This window comes from Grus americana, chromosome 18 (assembly GCF_028858705.1).
Source record: "Grus americana isolate bGruAme1 chromosome 18, bGruAme1.mat, whole genome shotgun sequence".
NCBI lineage: Eukaryota > Metazoa > Chordata > Aves > Gruiformes > Gruidae > Grus > Grus americana.
In genome coordinates, this window is record NC_072869.1 from 6,501,742 (window position 1) to 6,521,159 (window position 19,418).

At 37.2% G+C, this 19,418-nt stretch overlaps 1 protein-coding gene and 1 long non-coding RNA gene across 8 annotated transcripts in view; one reads left to right on the forward strand and one right to left on the reverse strand.

The window, feature by feature from the left end:
- CA10 (carbonic anhydrase 10) overlaps positions 1–19,418 on the forward strand; it is a 206,739-nt gene that overhangs the window by 156,852 nt on the left and 30,469 nt on the right. For 6 of the 7 annotated variants that reach the window (XM_054846754.1, XM_054846755.1, XM_054846753.1 and 3 more), the window contains one exon: positions 2,675–2,860. The exons of the other annotated variant lie outside the window; for it this stretch is intronic. In XM_054846754.1, the coding sequence (XP_054702729.1) occupies positions 2,675–2,860 (186 nt within the window). The remainder of the gene's footprint in view (positions 1–2,674; positions 2,861–19,418) is intronic. 7 annotated transcript variants of the gene reach the window in all.
- Positions 1–19,418, reverse strand: part of LOC129214698 (uncharacterized) — a 177,843-nt gene that overhangs the window by 49,272 nt on the left and 109,153 nt on the right. The window lies entirely within an intron of this gene.

A 19,418-nucleotide genomic window follows, 5' to 3' on the forward strand; every position in this document is an offset into this window, starting at 1 on the left:
CAGTTAAAACTGCACATAATGATAAGACAATGCATTGTTTTCTGCTGAAAAGAAAGGAAGGGCACTTCTTTCTCTTGCATTGTTTTTTGCATGACACTTTCCTACTCAGTATAATGCATTCGTGGACTTCAAGCTTGCAAACAGAAGGTGATTGCATTTATGGGATACTATGTCCTACAACAGTAAATGGTTATACTTGAAATGCACATTTTTAAAGGTGATAAGATATTGGGTTTGTATATAAAACAGGCGTTATCCTGAACTGCAGTAAAGAATTCCACATCGCGTTATGGTGGTACTTCCCATAATCAAGCACAGACTACTATACACTCTCAGCAAGTCAGAAAGTCTCCAGACATAAAGAAAAGGTTCCTAAATATTTCAGTCTTTCATTCAGATGTAATCTGAGTAGATGGCAAATATGACACTTCTTCTTGTAGTAATCAAATGCCCATAAAAGAAGCGTCCGTTAAAAGTTGGGCAATTTCTCTCAAGAAAAGAAATAGGCATGGGCACATCAGGTACAGTTTGGTCCTGAATCTAGACTGGTCTGTGTGGCTGCTCTTCCCTTGGGCATACGCTCACAACAAGAGAACTAGTTCTGCACTTAAACCTAAGGGGGCAGATAAAAGGGCAAGACCTTGCATTTTTTATATTGAAGATCTTGGATTTTGTCCTTCCTGGTGACAAGTCTACGTGCCCATGCAGGACATTTTTATAGTCTCACTTCAAGCGTTCCTCCCTCCCTGCAGGTCAGAAACGAGGCACGTCAGGTACTGCGCTGCATTGCTGGTGTTCTTCATCTGCAGTTACGTAGGGAAGTTCTGCTTTAAAATAGTCAATACAATCTCATTACAAGCACTGCGTTTTTATGAGGGGGCAAATGAGACAGACAAATGTTACTCCTGTTCATGAATTTGTCTCTCATCATTTCCCCTCTCTGCTCTGCAGAGAGTTATTTGATTCATATTAGGGGTTATTTGGGTCACTTTTACCTTGAGAGGGAAAATAATGGTAACCTAATTTGAGATTTGTACCAATTTAAGTAAGAAAATGGATTCTGAGTATTTTGCATAGTTGCTAAATGTAACTGGGTGTTCGGTGAAGCATGAGTTTCCACATGTGAATAAGAGGCTTTAAACCATTTTCCCCTATTTGTTTTTAAACTACATTTGTTACTTATGATTAGCAATTTTATGTCATTCGTATGCAGCATAGTGAAACGGAATTCAATAAACTAACCTTCTTCCACCTATTAAACTTGGTATTTAATTATTATGCATGCAAAGTCAAGCAGAAAAACTAAGAAGCATTTATAAATAAGATCATTGTGGTTTATTTGCAATGAATAGGAATATTTGTGTTTATTACTTTTCATAAGAAATTTATTACTGCTTATTTTGAAATGGAATAAACACAAAAAATAGAACATCTGTATCGAAGTTTAAAAAAATACAACAATCTAAAGCTGTTTAATCTCTTCCACTTAGTTCTATTGCACAGTCTGTTCAGTGTAACTTTTTACAACATACTGTGCAAGAAAACAGGTCATTTAAACTCAGTAATTAGTATTACAGATAAAATGACACTGCAGCAATGTTAGTTACTATAGTACTGATGTAGTGTAGGATATAATACATAATAGTAAAGTCTTTAATTTTAAATTGAAGTGCAACAAAGCATATTATTGCTACACTTCCTCTTCTTAAAGTAAATGAATGTTATCCAAGTGTACCGTTTGTATCCATGCAGAATGTTTTTAAATAAATCACAATTCTACTTTAACTCAAACTGGCATATTTCACTTTCTAATGGCATAAATTAAGAAATCTCTTGCTATAGGAACTTTTCCTATGACAGTGGAAATTATGACAGAATTATATTCCATATGAGAAATTTCCCCAATCATTTTCTTTTTCATTACAGCAGCTGTAAATCAGTTAGCAAATGAAGCACAACATTCAGTCTTTTTAAAAATAAAGATGAATCTTGACAGGCGTTACAACTATTTGAGGTGTAATAGGAACTAGAGATCTATAGTCAAATTGTAATTAATTCTCTACTGCTATGGCTAAAATGTCTGGCAATTGTAAACATAAGATATTCATAACCAGAGAGACTTGCAGAGGAGGACAATGAAAGTTTTTACGTGCAGCTCCAGTAGGAGCAGGGCTCCCTATTTATGAATAATGATATCTCTGCTTTTTGCAGCACCTTTACTTTTGGGTAACTTTGTTATAAATATTAAAAGAAGGAAAAGTGAGTTAAATTTCAAATTTGTTCACATGTACTTAAATAATTTATGTCAGCTGAAACGTTCCTATTTTCAGTGCAGAAAGTTTGTAATGAAGCCATTATTCAGACCTTGCACAAAAAATATTCTAAAAGCCTACTTATTTAGAAGTACAATAATCCTATTCACTGTGTTAAACATGTGCCCCTGGCTAAAATATGTACATATGGATTTAGCAAAATATTTGAATATACAGTATAAGATTCAAAGCAGAAGTTGAAGTATAACCTAAGGTTGTGTATTTCATCTCACAACAATAAGATGTATTGCTACATTTAAATTAAGGTGTGCAAGGAGTGAAAGCTTGAAGTACGTATAACTAGTTTCTAGGATTTACAAATTATTTTGAAAAAAAAAAATTTTCCCCTCCATTTTGTTTAGGTCAGTGGGACAATGTATAATACAGGGAGACATGTATCGCTACGATTAGACAAAGAGCATCTGGTCAACATCTCTGGAGGACCGATGACATATAGTCACCGCTTAGAGGAAATCCGGTTACACTTCGGAAGTGAAGACAGCCAGGGATCAGAGCACCTACTCAATGGACAGGCTTTCTCTGGGGAGGTATGTCAATGTATTTCAAGTTACAAATGAATCAGTATGAATTACTTACTTTCCATTTCTGCCTCAAGGTATTTGCAAACTAATTTGTACACATAAAAATTGTTTCCCTTTATCCATTCTGAAAATCAGGGAATTGCTTTTTTTTTTTTTTATTCCCATGCACTGCAAATTGTGTGACTGATATCTGAAGATGAAACTGTTGTATTTATTGTATGCATAAACACACTATATTCTCCTATGTGCTACTTCCAAAGTAATCAAGTATCTCTTGATATCCCTAGTAAATGCAAATACAAGATTAACCACAAAGCAATACTGAAAGTGCTTCAAGTTCTTATAAAAGAGCTGCTTTTGCTACTCACTGGCGTGTAACACTTTACATTGAGCATCATTCTGCCTTTAATTCAAGTAAAAATAAGGTGATACTTAATTTTAGAGGGGGTTCCACAGAACTCTGTTGGTCTGCTCAAAAATACAATTACCTCCACAAGCAAACTCTGGCAGAATTGGTACTTGCTTTGTATTTTAAATACAGGTCTGTAATTGTCCCAGGAAAAAACCATAGTTTAATGATCCTGATAGCTATTGAAAGATAGCTTAGATCTCTTGCTGCATAAATATTCCAATCTTGTATATGGAATACTTTTTCAAGATGTACAGTAAAGTTTGCAGACTTTCATGCAACTCTAGTCCACAAGTCTTAAATAAAATAATGCTTCAGAATAACTGTATATTACTGTAGGGGTTGTGTTTAAAGATACTCAAGGTATCCTCTTACCATTTTTTCTGAAGACCAAAATGAATAGTTTTTCATAATAAAGCACTTATTTTCTTGGAGATGAATAATCAAATTACCATCTGTACTATCTATCACCAACTCTGGTGATGAGTCAGTTAATGCATGGCATTTTCTTTGGCACTGTGCAACAGCAGTTATTTAAGAGTAGGAAATTAATTGCAGAGATGTCAAATGATGGTATTATAATTGATGGTAATCATTTGCTTTGTTTTATAAGCTACATAGATGTATAATATAGCCAGTGGCAGCTCTTTCATGAAATTATTCATGTCTTACACAACTGACTTCTGGTTGCCTTCGTTAAATTCTGATAAGTGAACATATAATGTGTTACTCCTTTAAGAGCTGAAAGTTAAATAGGCTGTAGTAAAGACGGTCTTTGCTTTGCTAATCAGATTTACAAAAGAGCAATATTCAAACAAAAGCAAGTTGACTGAACAACAAAGCAAAAATCTGGTTGAAACCACTGCACTTGATATATCAGCATCCTTTTAGATATTTTTAAGAGTTTTTAAGTTATAAATTCATGAGTCACAGACTATAACAAAAGTTAAAAATGTACAGCATTGTTTTGCAATACTTAACTAGGCTCTTCTATTTTTTCAAGTAGGAGTTTTTAAGTACTATTAATATTTTGTATTTGCTAACAGAGACCTCAAGTTTTTCTTAATAAAAGCAGAAAACCTAGCTAAGTGGAAACTGCTGTCAGTCAGTCATGCACAGCTGGATCCAGAGTATGTGCAGGATTCATTTAGTTATGAGAATTCCTCCTGCAGTGAATAGAAAGAGATTAGCATCTTCAGAGGATGACGATTCCTATAGCCAGAGACACATCACTTGGGACAGGACAAATCACTCTGTGGAGATGCATCTCCCTTGACAACAGAGCAGAGACAAACAACAAGCCAAGTAGCTTAGACTAAACACCACCTTTTCAGACAGCAAGATGAATTCTGTCCTTTGAGGATGGGCTTTTCAAAGTTTCAGATAGCTGTTTTGGGCAGCTGGACAGGTAAGTTCCAATAAGGTCAAGTATTAATTACTAATTTGAATCTGCATCTACACTGTTAAGTCTTATTTATAGAACACATACTGTTTCCAAAGTACAAGCACAGATTCAAATTAATCATGCTGAATAGCATGGCTGCAAATTTTCAGTGAAGGACGGCAGCTGACGGTATTCTTAGAATATACCTCCACCCATACAAGTGCTGTCTGTATAAATAAGTGTTTTTTGATAAGCTCTCAGCACTGGAAGATGTAATGTCTACAGCTCCCAGCAACTACAGTAAGAAAACTGCAGACAAGCTAGCTGACTTTATGATAGAGTCCATGTCTTTATAATGTAACATATGCTTTCAAGACTGTTGCTGCTAATTACTATCACTTCTGCATTGGATAATGCTGTCAGAGGAGATGGGATAAAGAAAAATAACTGCATAAGTGTATTAGTTTAATTTAGCTAGTTCAGGTAAGAATAGAATGAATATTTGCTGGCTTGGCTCTAGCGGGTGCAGGTAACGAGAAAAATCATTGCAGGATGACACTATTTGACTGCTATTTGCACGCTAACTCCCATGACGCAGCCTTGTTACTGCTGTTCTTATTTGTGTTGGACAAACCCACTACGGGTTTTACTGAAACATCTATTTTGCTGTGGAAGCAATTCCCACTTGGGATGAAGTACCCAAGAAGTGTGATCTATTCCAGTAGATCACAGTCAGCTCATTCCTACTCATCCTGCCCTCCACTCCTATCCATGTTTGTCCCCTCATTTTCACGGAGATCTCCAATGCATGCTAAAGTCAGCACATTGCAGAGAGAGAAGGGGAACCTGGGGAGAGGTCAGAGGAGAGAGCAGTACCTCCTCCTCACAGCACTGGCAAACTATTAGATTGGCTCAGACCTAAATTAAATCCAAGTACAGACAAGGCAGAAGCTTTTAAACAGCTCCAGCATATCTTGAATCAGCTGCAATGTTCTTTACACTTCTGCAAATCCCACCTAACATCCATACTATGCAAGAAGTTTGTTCTTAGGGACATTTTTTGCCTAGTGAAGATGTTCTGCAAGTGGGCACACACTCAGAACAAGCTAGAGAGCACTGGAGTAGTACCATGGCATGAAAAACAATCTAGAAATAGCAAATTGCTTCAAAATATACTGTGGTCTGAATGATACCAAGAGGCTTGTAATTTACAGGCTTAAACATTTAACTAGGTGTTAAAGGCTGTCAAGAGATCTCTACAATAATCTGGTTACCTTTTAGCCCCTAATTATCACTTTATTAGGCAGAATAACTGAACTAATGCTTAAATAGTTTTGAGTACAAGGGCTTTAAAACTATGTATCAGATTATCATCAAAATGTTTGGCACTGCTAATGTGGAAAGGCAGGCAGGCTTTGGGATACTTAAATAAATAAATCGAGCATTTACTTGTCCCTCTGACACATACTTGAGTGTGTTTAATTCCCTACTCTTTGCATAAGTATCCTACTGCATTGCAATGCTTAAAAGAAAATCTTGGCTCAACCAAAGTCCCCAACTAAGACATCAATCATTTGTGTCTGCTGCCTGTCTCTATGCAAAACAGGTTTTAATGCTTCAGAGTCTGTATCATTTAATGAAAAAGACCATCTTCCTTTCAGACAGCAGCAGTACAAAATACAGCAGAATTTACCAGAGTGCTGCTGTTCAGGTACTGTCTACCTTGTTAAAATAAAAAAGTAGCAACCCCCAAAAGGTTCGTAATGAAAATGAGTCCCTTTAACTTTACCATGTGGTAAAGTCATAAAAACCCATACTGATTTTTTTTCCTAACCAGAAAAATGAAAAATGTGCTGCAGGAGACCTCCAACCACTTTATGGCTGTGTACAGTAGTAGCCTTATCGATGTAAAGGCAGAAAGTCAAGGAGCTTAATTATTTGGGGTTATGCACTTCTCACAAACTCAATAGCTGGAGACTTTCCAACAAGAGATTGTAGTCCACAACATAGGAAAAAAATCTCTGTCCAAGTCACCCTTCAGAAACCCATTAGCAGAGATTATAAGCACACAATTATTTCATCCGCTACATAAGAAGTAAAATGAAAGCCAGAATACTGTCTAAATAAATGAATACATGTTGCAAGCTTTACACACAGTTTAGAACTGAAATTTACTTTTGCTGCTGCTGAAAGCCACTAAGAAAATCAAGTAAAATACAAGAAAATGTGAATCAAAGGGGGAGGCTGGAAATTCTGGAATACCAGCCTTTTCTTACTACTGCAATTTCTTTAACTGCAGGCATATTCTATATGAGTGAGGAAGTTCAAGTGATAGCTAAGGATTACTTATCAGAGAGATCAGCGTTGCAAATCCAACTTTTGATATTTTTAGAAGCAGGACTGTCAGATAGACAGCCTATGAGAAGCATCTGGCCAGCTGGAATAATTTAATCCAGCCTGCTGCAGAATTAGAGTAGTCTAAATTGTTAAATCAGAAACAGTGGCTCTGTCACGGAGACCTTCTGTACACCTTTGACTTGCCTGTGTGGTTCCAAATAGCCTCCCCAAAAATCCTAATGTTGGTATTCTTTATACCAAAAAAAACCCCAAACAAATAGCAAACCAACCAAAAAACCTTTACTGGAATAAAGTATAGTATATGTACTATGACTTTAGTTATGTTGGCAAAACAGAAGTAGCCACAGCCAATTAGCACATCAGAAGAAACAGCAAGTACAGGCCAACTCTATATTGTGGTGTTACAAGCCATTTACATCTCTTTTCATTTGATAAGGCCCCTATCTTCTTCCCCAAAATTTCACCACCTACAAGGTGAACGTTCAGTTGCACCTCCCAGATGACATTTGGCTCAGGACTCTGCCTCCTTTTCTAACCTACAGGTCAGTTCTGCACAAAAGCCCTGTTTTCTCCACACAATTCCCTACACTTACCCAATATTTAGACTCCTCTCCCAGGTCTGTTTTTTCTGTTTGGTTCTCTATAGGAAGCCTCACTGATGTGAGGATTTGTGAGTCTTCATCAAATTGTGCTAGCACATAGTCCTTCCTCTTCGTCAGGAAAGGAGCATTAAATCAGCTAGTGATATCCCTGAGCAGAGAGGACAGGAACGTCCTGCTGCTTCATAACTACAGGTGGTTACGCCGCCGCAGCAGAGCTAGCTGTGAGCCTGCCCCTACTGCACCTCGTAACGCTGGCACTCCTGCCAACAGCTTGCAGAAGGAAGTTTGAAATTCAGACCTGTCAGTTGCCACAGGCCATCTGTATTACATTTTGGAGACTTTATTGGAAATGATGCAGGTCATTTTTAAGTATTTCAGCCAGAAGATAAGTTTGCTGTACTCCGGTGCTTATTAATGTTGAAAAATAAGCCTCCAAGGAAAGTACCAGATGAGGGAACACATGTCTAATGGAAGGGTGGTTTAGTAAAATCTCTATAACCTTCAGATTAATGTTCAGCTTCAGAGGAGAAAGTCAATAGGATAATGAATTAAATTGCTATAGGAACAGAATATAAATCAGGAAGAGGTGGTGGTATTGTCATCACTACAGTATAAGGAGACTATTCACATGAGTAATTCAAAATCAGTGGGAGAAGAACATGTGTATTAGTTGCAAGAATGCACCTCTGTCTACCCTGAAGATTACAGGTGGTTTCGCCCGAAATTTTATAAAATATTCATATCCATAAAAAGCAGAGTTAAAGTCCAAACGACACTAATTCATCAACACATGCTTATTGTGTTTTTCTAAAGCAAAATCAATTTTATATTTATAAACCATTTATATTAAATGGGTTTTTATTGCTGGTTAATATAAAAGAAAATAGGATTGAACAATATATTAGCACAAATTGAGGAATTTTCACACCTGACTGTGGTCTGCTAATTTAAGAGCTCTGAATCATCCAACGGAAATTCCTTTCTACCCTCTATTGACTTCACAAGGAAATTAGGCTCTCTAACAGAGATGTGGTTTAGCAGCAGGCTGCCTGGTCTGTCTCCCCTCTAAAACTACATGGAGAGGAAATGGCTGCCTCTCCCTCTGGACAGCAGAGCCCTTCTGATTTAAAAGCATGGTCCATAGGGGGGGAAAAAAAAAAAGCATGGTCCAAGGAAGAACACTGCTAAGATAACCTAGACAGCAAAGCTTGCAGGGAGGCATACTGGAAACCTATGTTATTTTAGAAAGTGAAACTCATCAAAAACATTTTTAAATGTTCCCAAAATACTTCCCAAAGAAAAATGACATGATAAATCAAGATGCCAAGCAAAAGTTTTGTTGACTAAAGAGTTATCAAGGTGCTAAGTCTAATGCATTTACTGTACCTGAAACCAGCAATAAAATAGCAGGTGGCCATAGAACGGTATAAATGGAACAGGAAGATGAAAGCTAATGCTTCAATTTACTGTGTATTTTTCTGTCAGATATGGATCATATTGTTCCAGAACCACTGCATGAAGTAATACACAATAATTAACCGTAGTCTGTCTGTACAAAAATGTAATTTAGATTACATAGCCTGTTAAACTGTTGGACTGTGGCCTCCCTTCCAGGACTGTAGCTGAGAGCAAGCAGAAGCCAGAGGGGCAGATCAAAATGCTCTGAGACTCCTGGGCAGAGCAGAAAACCTCACCAGCCCTTAAGCTCCCTGTAAAACTGCAACATTTAAACAAGCCTTCTACACATTACAAATACATCCTACACAGCTGCTATCTGCTCTGGTAGGAAGAGGAGCCACAACGCCTCTCTGCTCTGCGGAGTCCGGGTAGCTTCAGTGCAGCCCCGCTCCTGCAGTCCTGCGAGTTGGCTTGGCACCAGCCTTCTGCCCCAATGGGAACACTTTCAATGAAAGTGAAGGATAGAAAAGTTTGGGGCACGTAGCAATTGAACAAGTAAACTTATCCCCCAGTGGCTACGTAGCAATATACAAAGGGATAAGCTACAAGATATAAAATACCTGCAGGTTTCATGAGTTAGTGCAAATAATTTCCCAAAATCTAATACTGAAAATCTGAATGCTACGTTTTATTTCCCAGATACCTCATATTTTTTTATTCTGACCCTTGTGTACTTATATTTCTTAAACGTTTCAAAGCATCCGAGTTACACACATTTAACTGTTACTTTGTTGATGGATAAGAAACAAGTCTGCAGATAAAAATGCAAACTAGTTGCTGTACCAAATTCCATTTACTTGATTTCATGTTCCATTAGATTTTTGCAGCAGTTTTTTTTGTGGGAGACTTTCAGCGTTATATACACTTACATGAATTACGGACAGAATTGTGGGGAGAGATGACAGAGAGCACCTTGAAACCAAAAGCTGAAAATGGGTGGAAAGCCAGCCATTAACTGAACCATCTAAACATCCATGGCTATGTGGCAGTAATAACAATTTTAAAGTACCAGTCAGAATAATGTGTTGACATCCAGATATTTTGTAAGCAGCAAATGGGCAATATTTAAAATGCAGTTGGCATTTCTTATTGAGGAAGCTTCTCCTTTTGAACTACGCTGTTGGAAACCACGAGAAGGATGACTTTCCAGGAATACGGAACAGAATTTTTTGTGGTGTATTTTACATCAAAACGCAGTAAACTTCCTACACTAGCTATGTGCTAAAAATGCATCTTAATCCTTAGTGACCTCCAAAAGCAGTTTCATCTTTAACACTTTTGAAGTAGAATAGTTGACTTTTAACTTATGTTCCTTCCTGTATTTTTTTGGCTAGACAGTCATCTTCAAGTCATAGGTAATATATGCTTGTTAAATAACAAATCCCAAAACTCAATAGCCAGGACAAGTTATAGAGTCAAGTGAAGGTGTGGCAACTATAAATCATTGATCGTAAATATATAAATAGAAAAAATACACAGCAAGTAAAACTCATTTTTGTATGAATGGCTGCATTGCTAGGCAGTGCCAGTATACTTTTGCAGTCATGGTCTTACATTTAGAGCTGCTGTAGTCATACTGCCATTTTTAAAGGAAAATTAGATTCTAGAAATAGCCTGTTTTATCCTTCCCTTAGGAAAAAACCTTAATTACACAAATCAAGTTATGTAATGTCCAAACTTTATATCAGCAATAAAGAATTTTACTTCATGTATAATCAGCTTCTGATACCGTAAATACCATTCACATTATTTTTTTCACCTTTCTAAAACTGGATTAGCAATGGAAATACAAATGAGGCTTTTGATTTATTTTTTTGCAAGGGACAAATTTACAGTTCATACTATAGGTCTAAGCGTGCATTTTATGGTAGCACAGATAAAACTGGAAAAGTTTAATGGTTTTATTTGGAGCAAACTGTAATAGGATGTTTCTCTTGGTGTATAAACCACTGAAGTTTAGTTATTGTACCAAGAGGGAATCAGGATTGGAACTAGATACAACTATGGCTCTTCATAGAATACAAACTAAGAAAAAGATAGGGGGGAAGAATTACGTATTTAATTCTTTTAGTAGAAAGACTAACAATAACGTATAATTGAAAGGAACAGTCATTTAATTTTATAATCCCAAACAATCATTAGATACCATCTGGAGTTTGAATGATGCTTTAGAACAAGTGTTTAACACTTCCAAAATTTGAGACTAAATTTCAGGTACCCAAGCAGTATTTCGATCTTTGTTTTAGGCTTGCACTGTTTCATTTTATCAGATTAGTGAGGTATTTGTGTAGCCATTGCAAGTGAAAAATTACAGTTCACTGTCACATCAAATAAATGAAGGACCTTTTCAGAAGTATTTTAGTATGTCAGCATTTTGATTGTTTAGACCTGGTAAAATTGCCCCCAAAAAATTGCATTAAGTCTTTCTGGAATAATTGAATACATTAATATTTCAGACAACAAAGGATACAGAGATCACCTGGCTTCTATAGATTATTAATTGATTTCTAGAAAGCACCGTTAAATATTTAAGTATTTGAAAAATTTGTCTATAATGTTTAAGCAAGTTATTCTTAAAGCAGTGAATGAAAGGCTGTGGAAGTTAGGGTGCCAGCTGCTACATGGCATTGAAGTTCTCTTCGTTATTTCCACTGATGTGCAATAGGACTTCTACTCTCAAGTCAGTTAGAGCAAGAATCAGAAATGTTTCTGCAAATGTTTGCTTATCTATCACCTAAGTCTGAAAGCATCCAAATTCCCTAGATTACTCAATGTTTTACCAAAGCATGTTATTCTTCCTGGATTCTGCAGAGGAAATTCTAGGCGCTCGATAGAAGGAGCTCCATTTCTGGGGCCCAGTATTTTTTGCTTCTATATATTGCCTTCTGGACGTTTTGTGATACAAGCTCCATAGATACTGTCTGCTATATACCGAAATTCAAGAAACCATACAGGCAGATTTTTAGAGTTGGGTTGTTTAGGGTTTTTTTCTTCCTTTTCATTATCTACACATATGTGGGTGTTCCATGCCAAAAAACTTTCCTTCTTTAGAAACTACTTTTCTGAATCTTACAGACCTATCCATCCATTAGCAGAATTGTAGGAGCTCTCCAAGCAAATTGCAAGCTCTATGACAATGCCAGCTTATATTAATGTAGCATGTGACACAGCAAAATATCTGCTGCATGCAATAATAAATATTGAATTTCTTAGATACTGAGTGAAACAGATCCCTTTAATAATAAATATATTTTTGCACATGTTTACTTTTCAGTTACCAACTGTTCTCTTTTTTTGGGGGAGGGAGAAGTGGAAGAGAGTGTCAATGTACTGAGAGCACAGTCTGTCACAGACTATAATCTAAATCCCTTTGGTGCCTCAATTTTAAAATCCAGCATCATAAAGCAATAAGGTAGAGTTTTTCTGCTTAGAGTAGCAGCTGCAGGATTTGCTCTTTTAAACCACTGGGACATTAAAACATTCAGCACTCTAAACCTCCTGTGTCACTTATGAAGTATTCATTTTGCCTCATTCCAAATTATTATCATTTGCTTGGGGTGACTTTACTTACTACAGGATGATTCTTCTTTTTAATTAAAGAGTAATTTACCTCTGCAGCCAAAACACTAAGTTCATTTTTAAATGGGTTTTATGTTACTTGGTAATGATTTTTCCATTACACTTCTTATAAATTTTAACTTTTTTCCCCAAATATATTTGATGTAACATTCCAGATAAAGGAGGAATCAGACTAACTTCTTATATAAAAGCTCTTGCAGCTATTATGGACAACCACAAAAGAAAATAAAAAGCAAGCGTATGTGAATTTTTATTATCTTTGCAATTTACCAAAACAATAATAAAATAAAATAAAAAAAAAAAACAAGCAGTGAGCAATTACTGTAAACATTACCCTGGACAAAACTCTCATGAAGGCAATGGACTTTTGTCCAAGGTAAAACTGTATGATTTGTTATTTATATACTAACCATGGACATCAGACCACAAAAAAACATAATACCCTTTTAGCCCAGCCTCTCTTAACTGAAATTGCCAGTGCACTGGAGGATGAATGCTGGCAATCAGATCATAAACAGGAGGATCCAGAGTTAATAACAGATGAGACACAACACTTTCAAAACACTGATCCATCACCAGCAAATACAGTGACGTTCCTCAGGCATTTGCACGTTTGGTGCTGAGCACTCACACAGCCACCTATGTCTTGATTGCAACAACTTGTTTAATGCCTACGTGGAGTCAAAAGCGACTAGTTCTGAGAGCAGGCACGGCCCTTTGTGCTGGTTTGGGCTGGGACGGAGTTAATTTTCTTCATAGTAGCTAGTAGGGGGCTGTGTTTTGGATTTGTGCTGAAAACAGTGTTTTGACTGTTAGAGATAGAGATGTTTCCGTTGTTGCTGAGCAGTGCTTACACAAAGTCAAGGCCTTTTCTGCTCCTCACCCTATCTCACCAGCAAGGAGGCTGGGGATGCACAAGAAATTGGGAGGGGACACAGCTGGGACATATGACCCCAACTGACCCCAAACGGATATTCCATACCATATGATGTCATGCTCAGTATATAAACCTGGGGCAAAAAGAAAGAAGAGGAGGATGCTTGGAGTGATGGCGTTTGTCTTCCCAAGTAACCATTACACGTGATGGAGCCCTGCTTTCCTGGAGATGGCTGAACACCTGCCTGTGTTGGGACGTGGGGAATTAATTCCTTGTTTTGCTTTGCTTGCATGTGCAGCTTTTGCTTTACCTATTAAACTGTCTTTACCTCCACCCAAGAGTTTTCTCACTTTTACTGTTCTGATTCTCTCCCCCATCCCACCGGAGGGGAACGAGCCAGTGACTGTGTGGGGCTTAGTTGCTGGCTGGGGTTAAACCACAACACCCTCATAGCCCAGAGAGTGGGGATTCACTTTGGAAGCTGTCATCTTCAGTAATTTTTATGTTACTCTGTGCAAAAGGAAGAGCGTCAGACAGCAAACGTGACCCTGATTTTCAGTAATCTAAACTTGTTGGTAAGGCTCTCTTGCAGGAGCCAGGAGTTCCTGGCTCATACCCGTATCCAAATCAGGCAAAGGGGGCAGCCAAGATGGCATGAAAGGTCTTCACATCCTACGTGGATGCTCTGGTCACTGTGACTTGGGAGCTGAATGCTGGGGGGGACCACATCCTCCTCAGACTGAATTAGCCCAGGAGGAGCTCTAGCCCAGAAGTCTCCCTCCTCCCTGATAATAATTACTGTTTTCTAATACACGGTGGCAGCTGTGAACCCTTACCATTAGCTCTCTAACCTTCAGTTTATTTCTGTAGCTTCAGCTACTCCTTCGTTAGGTCTTTGTCCCTTACCTTATGTTTAATAGTTTCTTATGAGGCACTTCAATGTCTTCGTAAAAAGCCAACTAAACCACATCAATTCTAGCTGCCTTTTTATTACATTTTCAGGGAGCGCTGTGAGGTTGCAAAGTTACAGTTTTCATTTAGCATATTGACTTGACCTTCCACCATGACTGTAGACCTTTCCTTAATTAAAAGCACACAGGCATACACTGCCTCCCAGAAAGTCAAAATACTTTAAATTTGAGGTGTTTTATTTTAACCATCTAGGTAACTGATACTTTCAATAAAGACTGACAAGGAAATACTTCTAAATATTGTTTTCTTTAGACAAAATTGTGTAGATAATGGATTAGAATATTTTACAAACAATAAAGGGAAGCAAACAAGTTTTCGTTACCATTTCATAAGCATGTCTTTGCAAAATTATTACAATTAGATCCATTTCTCAGGCATACCTACCTTTAAAATAGCATGTGAGTGATAGGTGCAATAGCATCAGTGTTAACGCTGTGGAGAATTAGAATTGACAAGGTTAAACGACATTTCTTCCAAGTTCATTTTCTTGCTATTTATGTTTTAATATCTCACCTTTATCTGTCTGCACTCTTATCTCTGTATAAACTAACTGGACATTACTGCACACACCTGCCAAGATTTGCTGGATTAAAACTCAGTAAAAATTAATTCATTTTATTCAGTGACTTTTCAGTAGTCTGGTTGGGTTTTTTTAATCTAACTGCCATGAAAACATTTTCTAACTGATGATTTGCCATAGGCACATTAGAAAAGCACCATATACAAGTTATTACTCTGCAAGTTCTATCGAAGGCAAAGAGAGTTCTGGATTTTAGCTAGAAAGGGCAAGTCCATTACTGTCCATCTCTTCCCATCATCTCTAATTTTATTTACTCTTTCTTATCAAAATACAAACATGCTTCTGCCATCTAGTCCCTGGAAATTCTGCTAATAACAGAATCAGTTGGTAACACAGTCTTAATCTGCTTAACTTTCAGTATAGGACTGGTCAGAAACAGCTGTCACATTCTCTCAAATGCATAATTCCTATGAATAAAAATTAGATATTTTTTTATTTTTCAAGGCATATTCAATGTGAACAGTATACATCTGGCATATTTTGTCATGTGAATTTTTGCTCTTTTCACCTTTAGCAATTTGTTGCCCGTTTCCTCTGTAAATCTAAGCACAAAGTGATCAAGGACTGAGATATCAATGCTATACAGTTATCTCCAAGCCAGCCTGATACTTTGAAGTCTATGTCCAAAGCACAGCATGCAGGTATGGTCCAGGGAGGCCCATCATTTTTCGTGCTTATACTGGACTTAATCTTACAGTGTCCATGACTGGAGGAGCTCAGCCACCCAATTCTCATTACCTGCTGCTTTCTTCCTTCATACCATGTAAGTTTGAAATACCCTGGTGAGGTTGTATAGACAGAAGTTTCTTCCTCCTGCTCCAGTCCACCAGACTGTGAATGCAGTATGTTTCACTGCATTAAAATTCATTACATAAAGCAGCAGAGGAGCATGGCTTTCAAATTGTGGTTCTGCTATATTCTCCAGAAGCAGCAAGAAACAAATCTTTATCCTTTTTTTTTCTTTTTTCCTTTTTGAGAGAACAAAAAAGCTTATGGTAATATGCATAAATGATGAATTAGCATACTTGACTAAAATAAGGAATTCTGATTCAGAAAAGGATAAAAGACTTCTTAGTATTAAGTGCATTACTATCAAGTGCTTTGAGAGAAGACAGGTTAGTGTTCATTACTTGCTTTCTTCACATGAAAAACAGAGAAGGGTCAATAAAACATAATGAAAAATATGCTAGCAATAAAAGCATAATTAAAAATACATAAAGTATTTGGAGAACAATCCATCATGGGTGAAACCTAAAGCCCTCTTTACCACACACACAGTCCTTTAGCAGGACATGCCTACACTTCAAAGACAGAAACTAAGAATCAAAGAGACAGTCAGTGCTCTGGTCCCAGTTCTGCATATTGTGAAATTACTTTGTGGCTTTGGGGTTTGTGGATTGTTTCTAAAGAGTATTGTGGCATTGACCTGTGGAGCCAGTTTTACCCAAAATACAGACTACTACACCAAGATTGCTCCAGCTAAGCTAGGCTGTGGCACATTTTGTTCCCTTTTTACCTTCAGAGCAGTGGTCGCAGATATTTCCGGTGTGGTGGCTAATGGACCAACTCGGGAGAATTGCTGTGGTTTTAAACAGTACAACCCATCCCTGACCATTCCTGCTTTAGGCATGATTAGTGCCATAAAAGAGGCATCAGACAGAAATATTTCCATGCACATGCAAGGCTGCCAATTACAGCCTAACCCTAAGAGTTGTGGTTTAAGGCAGAGTTCTCTACAGTATTCTTAAAGCTCCTGTGCTCTAGGTGCCTAGACTGTCCCTTTGACAATCTACCCGTACCCACAAACAAAACTTTATACACACTTAGAGCCCTGCTGAGGGGAGGGACATCACAGGAAAACCAATAAATTACTGTAAGGTAAGCTAGAGCGATGAAGACGTTGGGTCTCCAGGCTCTTGGCTACATCACAAGACAAACCCGCAGGAAATCAGGGAGATATCTGATAGCCTCTGCTTGTGTTTCAGCAAAATTTCTTTGAAATCAAGTTCCCTCCACAACGTACTTTGGTTTTGACATGTAAGCATTTTCCAGCAAAACCCTGTTTCAGCAAAAAAAAAAAATCCCAACTAGTTCTGCTTATGATTAGTGTAAGGCCTTATTCTGTGTGAAGCCCAAGGGTGTGTTCAGTTAAGAGGATTTTCACTGTTTGATTTGTAGCTTAGAGCCTCCCTATCTGCTGCTCCTAAGTCATAAACGGCACAATAGAGGAACTGTTCTTCCTCCTAACTGGTAGAGCTATTTCCCTGGGGCAGTTAATTAGGAAAAAAAAAAATTACCCTTATTCTTCTATATTCTAATGAATGTCTGTCTGTTTCATTCTCATAGGATTTTCTTTTAGAAATCCAGGAAAATGATGAAAGGAAAAATGGCAGGGTAAAAAAAAAAAAAATAAAAAAATCAGTACCTAAAGTTCCAAAAGCCTTTTTCCTGTGGCCTATTTGAAAATACATACCTACTTTTTAGACATACTCAGTACTGAAGATGAATACTTCAAAGAAAGTTGGAAATCCTTTGTTAGAACTCTGAGCTTTCAGGTAGCACATTTGGGGTCTATCCCCACAAATCTTCATATACATTAACAGCCCCATTGAAATAAGTGAAACCGTGGGCATGCCAACAAACGTAAAGGTAGGATGTGTGCTTACAATGCAGTTGTTACTGTCAGGAGCACAATACAGTGGGTCACAATACAAGGAAAGCAGGAAGCAAACCCTGAGATTTAAAATATTTAATTCCATCTAAATTTAAAATATTTAAATCCATCTAAATTTAAAATGTTTTGGCTCCACTGTGATCTTATATACGAACTTCACATTCACTTTTTCTGACTTGACGTACATAAGGTATTACCAGATAACAAAGTAGCTAGAAATTGCTAATACTGTAGAAATTAGCAAGTCACTAGAGAGAAAACAGAATTTTTAAAAAGACACAGACTTCTTTACTAGCACAGAAGAACACGTCAGTGTTGTGATGCCATCCGTCTTTCAAATGATCTTGTAAACTCATCAATATTTTTGTTGCGATCATCAAACAATCTTTGGGCTGCTTGAAGTAGATCGATTTTACCTGTGTACTGATAGACGGTATTCCTTATTTTGTGATTTGAAAGTGGCAGCTTATAACTCAAAGTGAATGACCATTATTAAATCTAAAGACGTACATCGTTTAAAATAAAAAATAAAAAAATGGGGAATTCTAGAAAACCAACAGAATTACTGACCTATATCATCTTATATCAGCTGAAAATCTGTCCTTTAATGTTTGCGAAGAGGAAAATAAAAGTGCAACAAAGAGCTGGAAGAAACCATCTGTCTCCTTTTAGCTCCTTGTTTTGTTTAGAATTGGGCCTGAACCAAAAACCTAATTCAGACACAACCAGTGTTTGGAAGTGGTCACATCGTGGTCCCCTCGGATATTCAGAACTGCTGATAGCTGCTCACAACAGACGCTAATGATAGCCCTTGTAATGCTTTTTGTCAAATGCTTTATGGTCATTAACACATTCCCCATTAACTATCAATTACCTTACAGTGTAATTATTTTGCCGATTTTACAAATGGGTAGACTGAGACAGAGAGGTTGAGTGAACTGCAGTCATGCCAACAGACCATGGCGCAGTGAAGACCAGAACAAGAGATTTCTTGGTGTGAAGTCCGGGAAATTTTGGCCACCTGATTTTTCAAAATTCATTCGTAGTGGTAGATGAGTATCTTAGGCAGGTCTTGTCACTTATAGATAGCGAAAGTTAATCACCCCAGTACACACTGTGCAGAATGCAACATCTAACTATATTAAAGGACAGTCATGAATTTCCCATCATATATGCACAATATTCTGCCACTCAGAAAATCTTTTATCATCTATACCCAAACCTGTCACTTACCAGCTACTTTGTAAGGTTCCAAACTTGTAATATAAATGTAACAAGAGGCAGATAAAAACAATGCCAAATAGAGAAGACAGTAGTATAAGAAATATGCCAAGCTAAGTAAATCTCAGAATGCTTTCTTCTGAATTGCAGTAAGCATTGCCAATATTAAAAGTCAATGAAGCAGTGAAAAGAATTTACAAAGATGTATCCTCAAAGTTCATGGAATGCTGATATGGTAAATATCTTTAAAAATGTCTCTAAATAAATAGCAATTTTTCTTTGGATGTATAGTCTCAGATTTATTGAACCATTTAATTATTTTGACAGTCTTCAAACTTTGAGATGTTGATTGATTCTAATCAGTAGATCTGTAACTGAATAACTGTTTGTCAAATTGCAGTTAATGAAGCAAATAAAGAAATTTATCCTTAACATGCACACATTTCATTT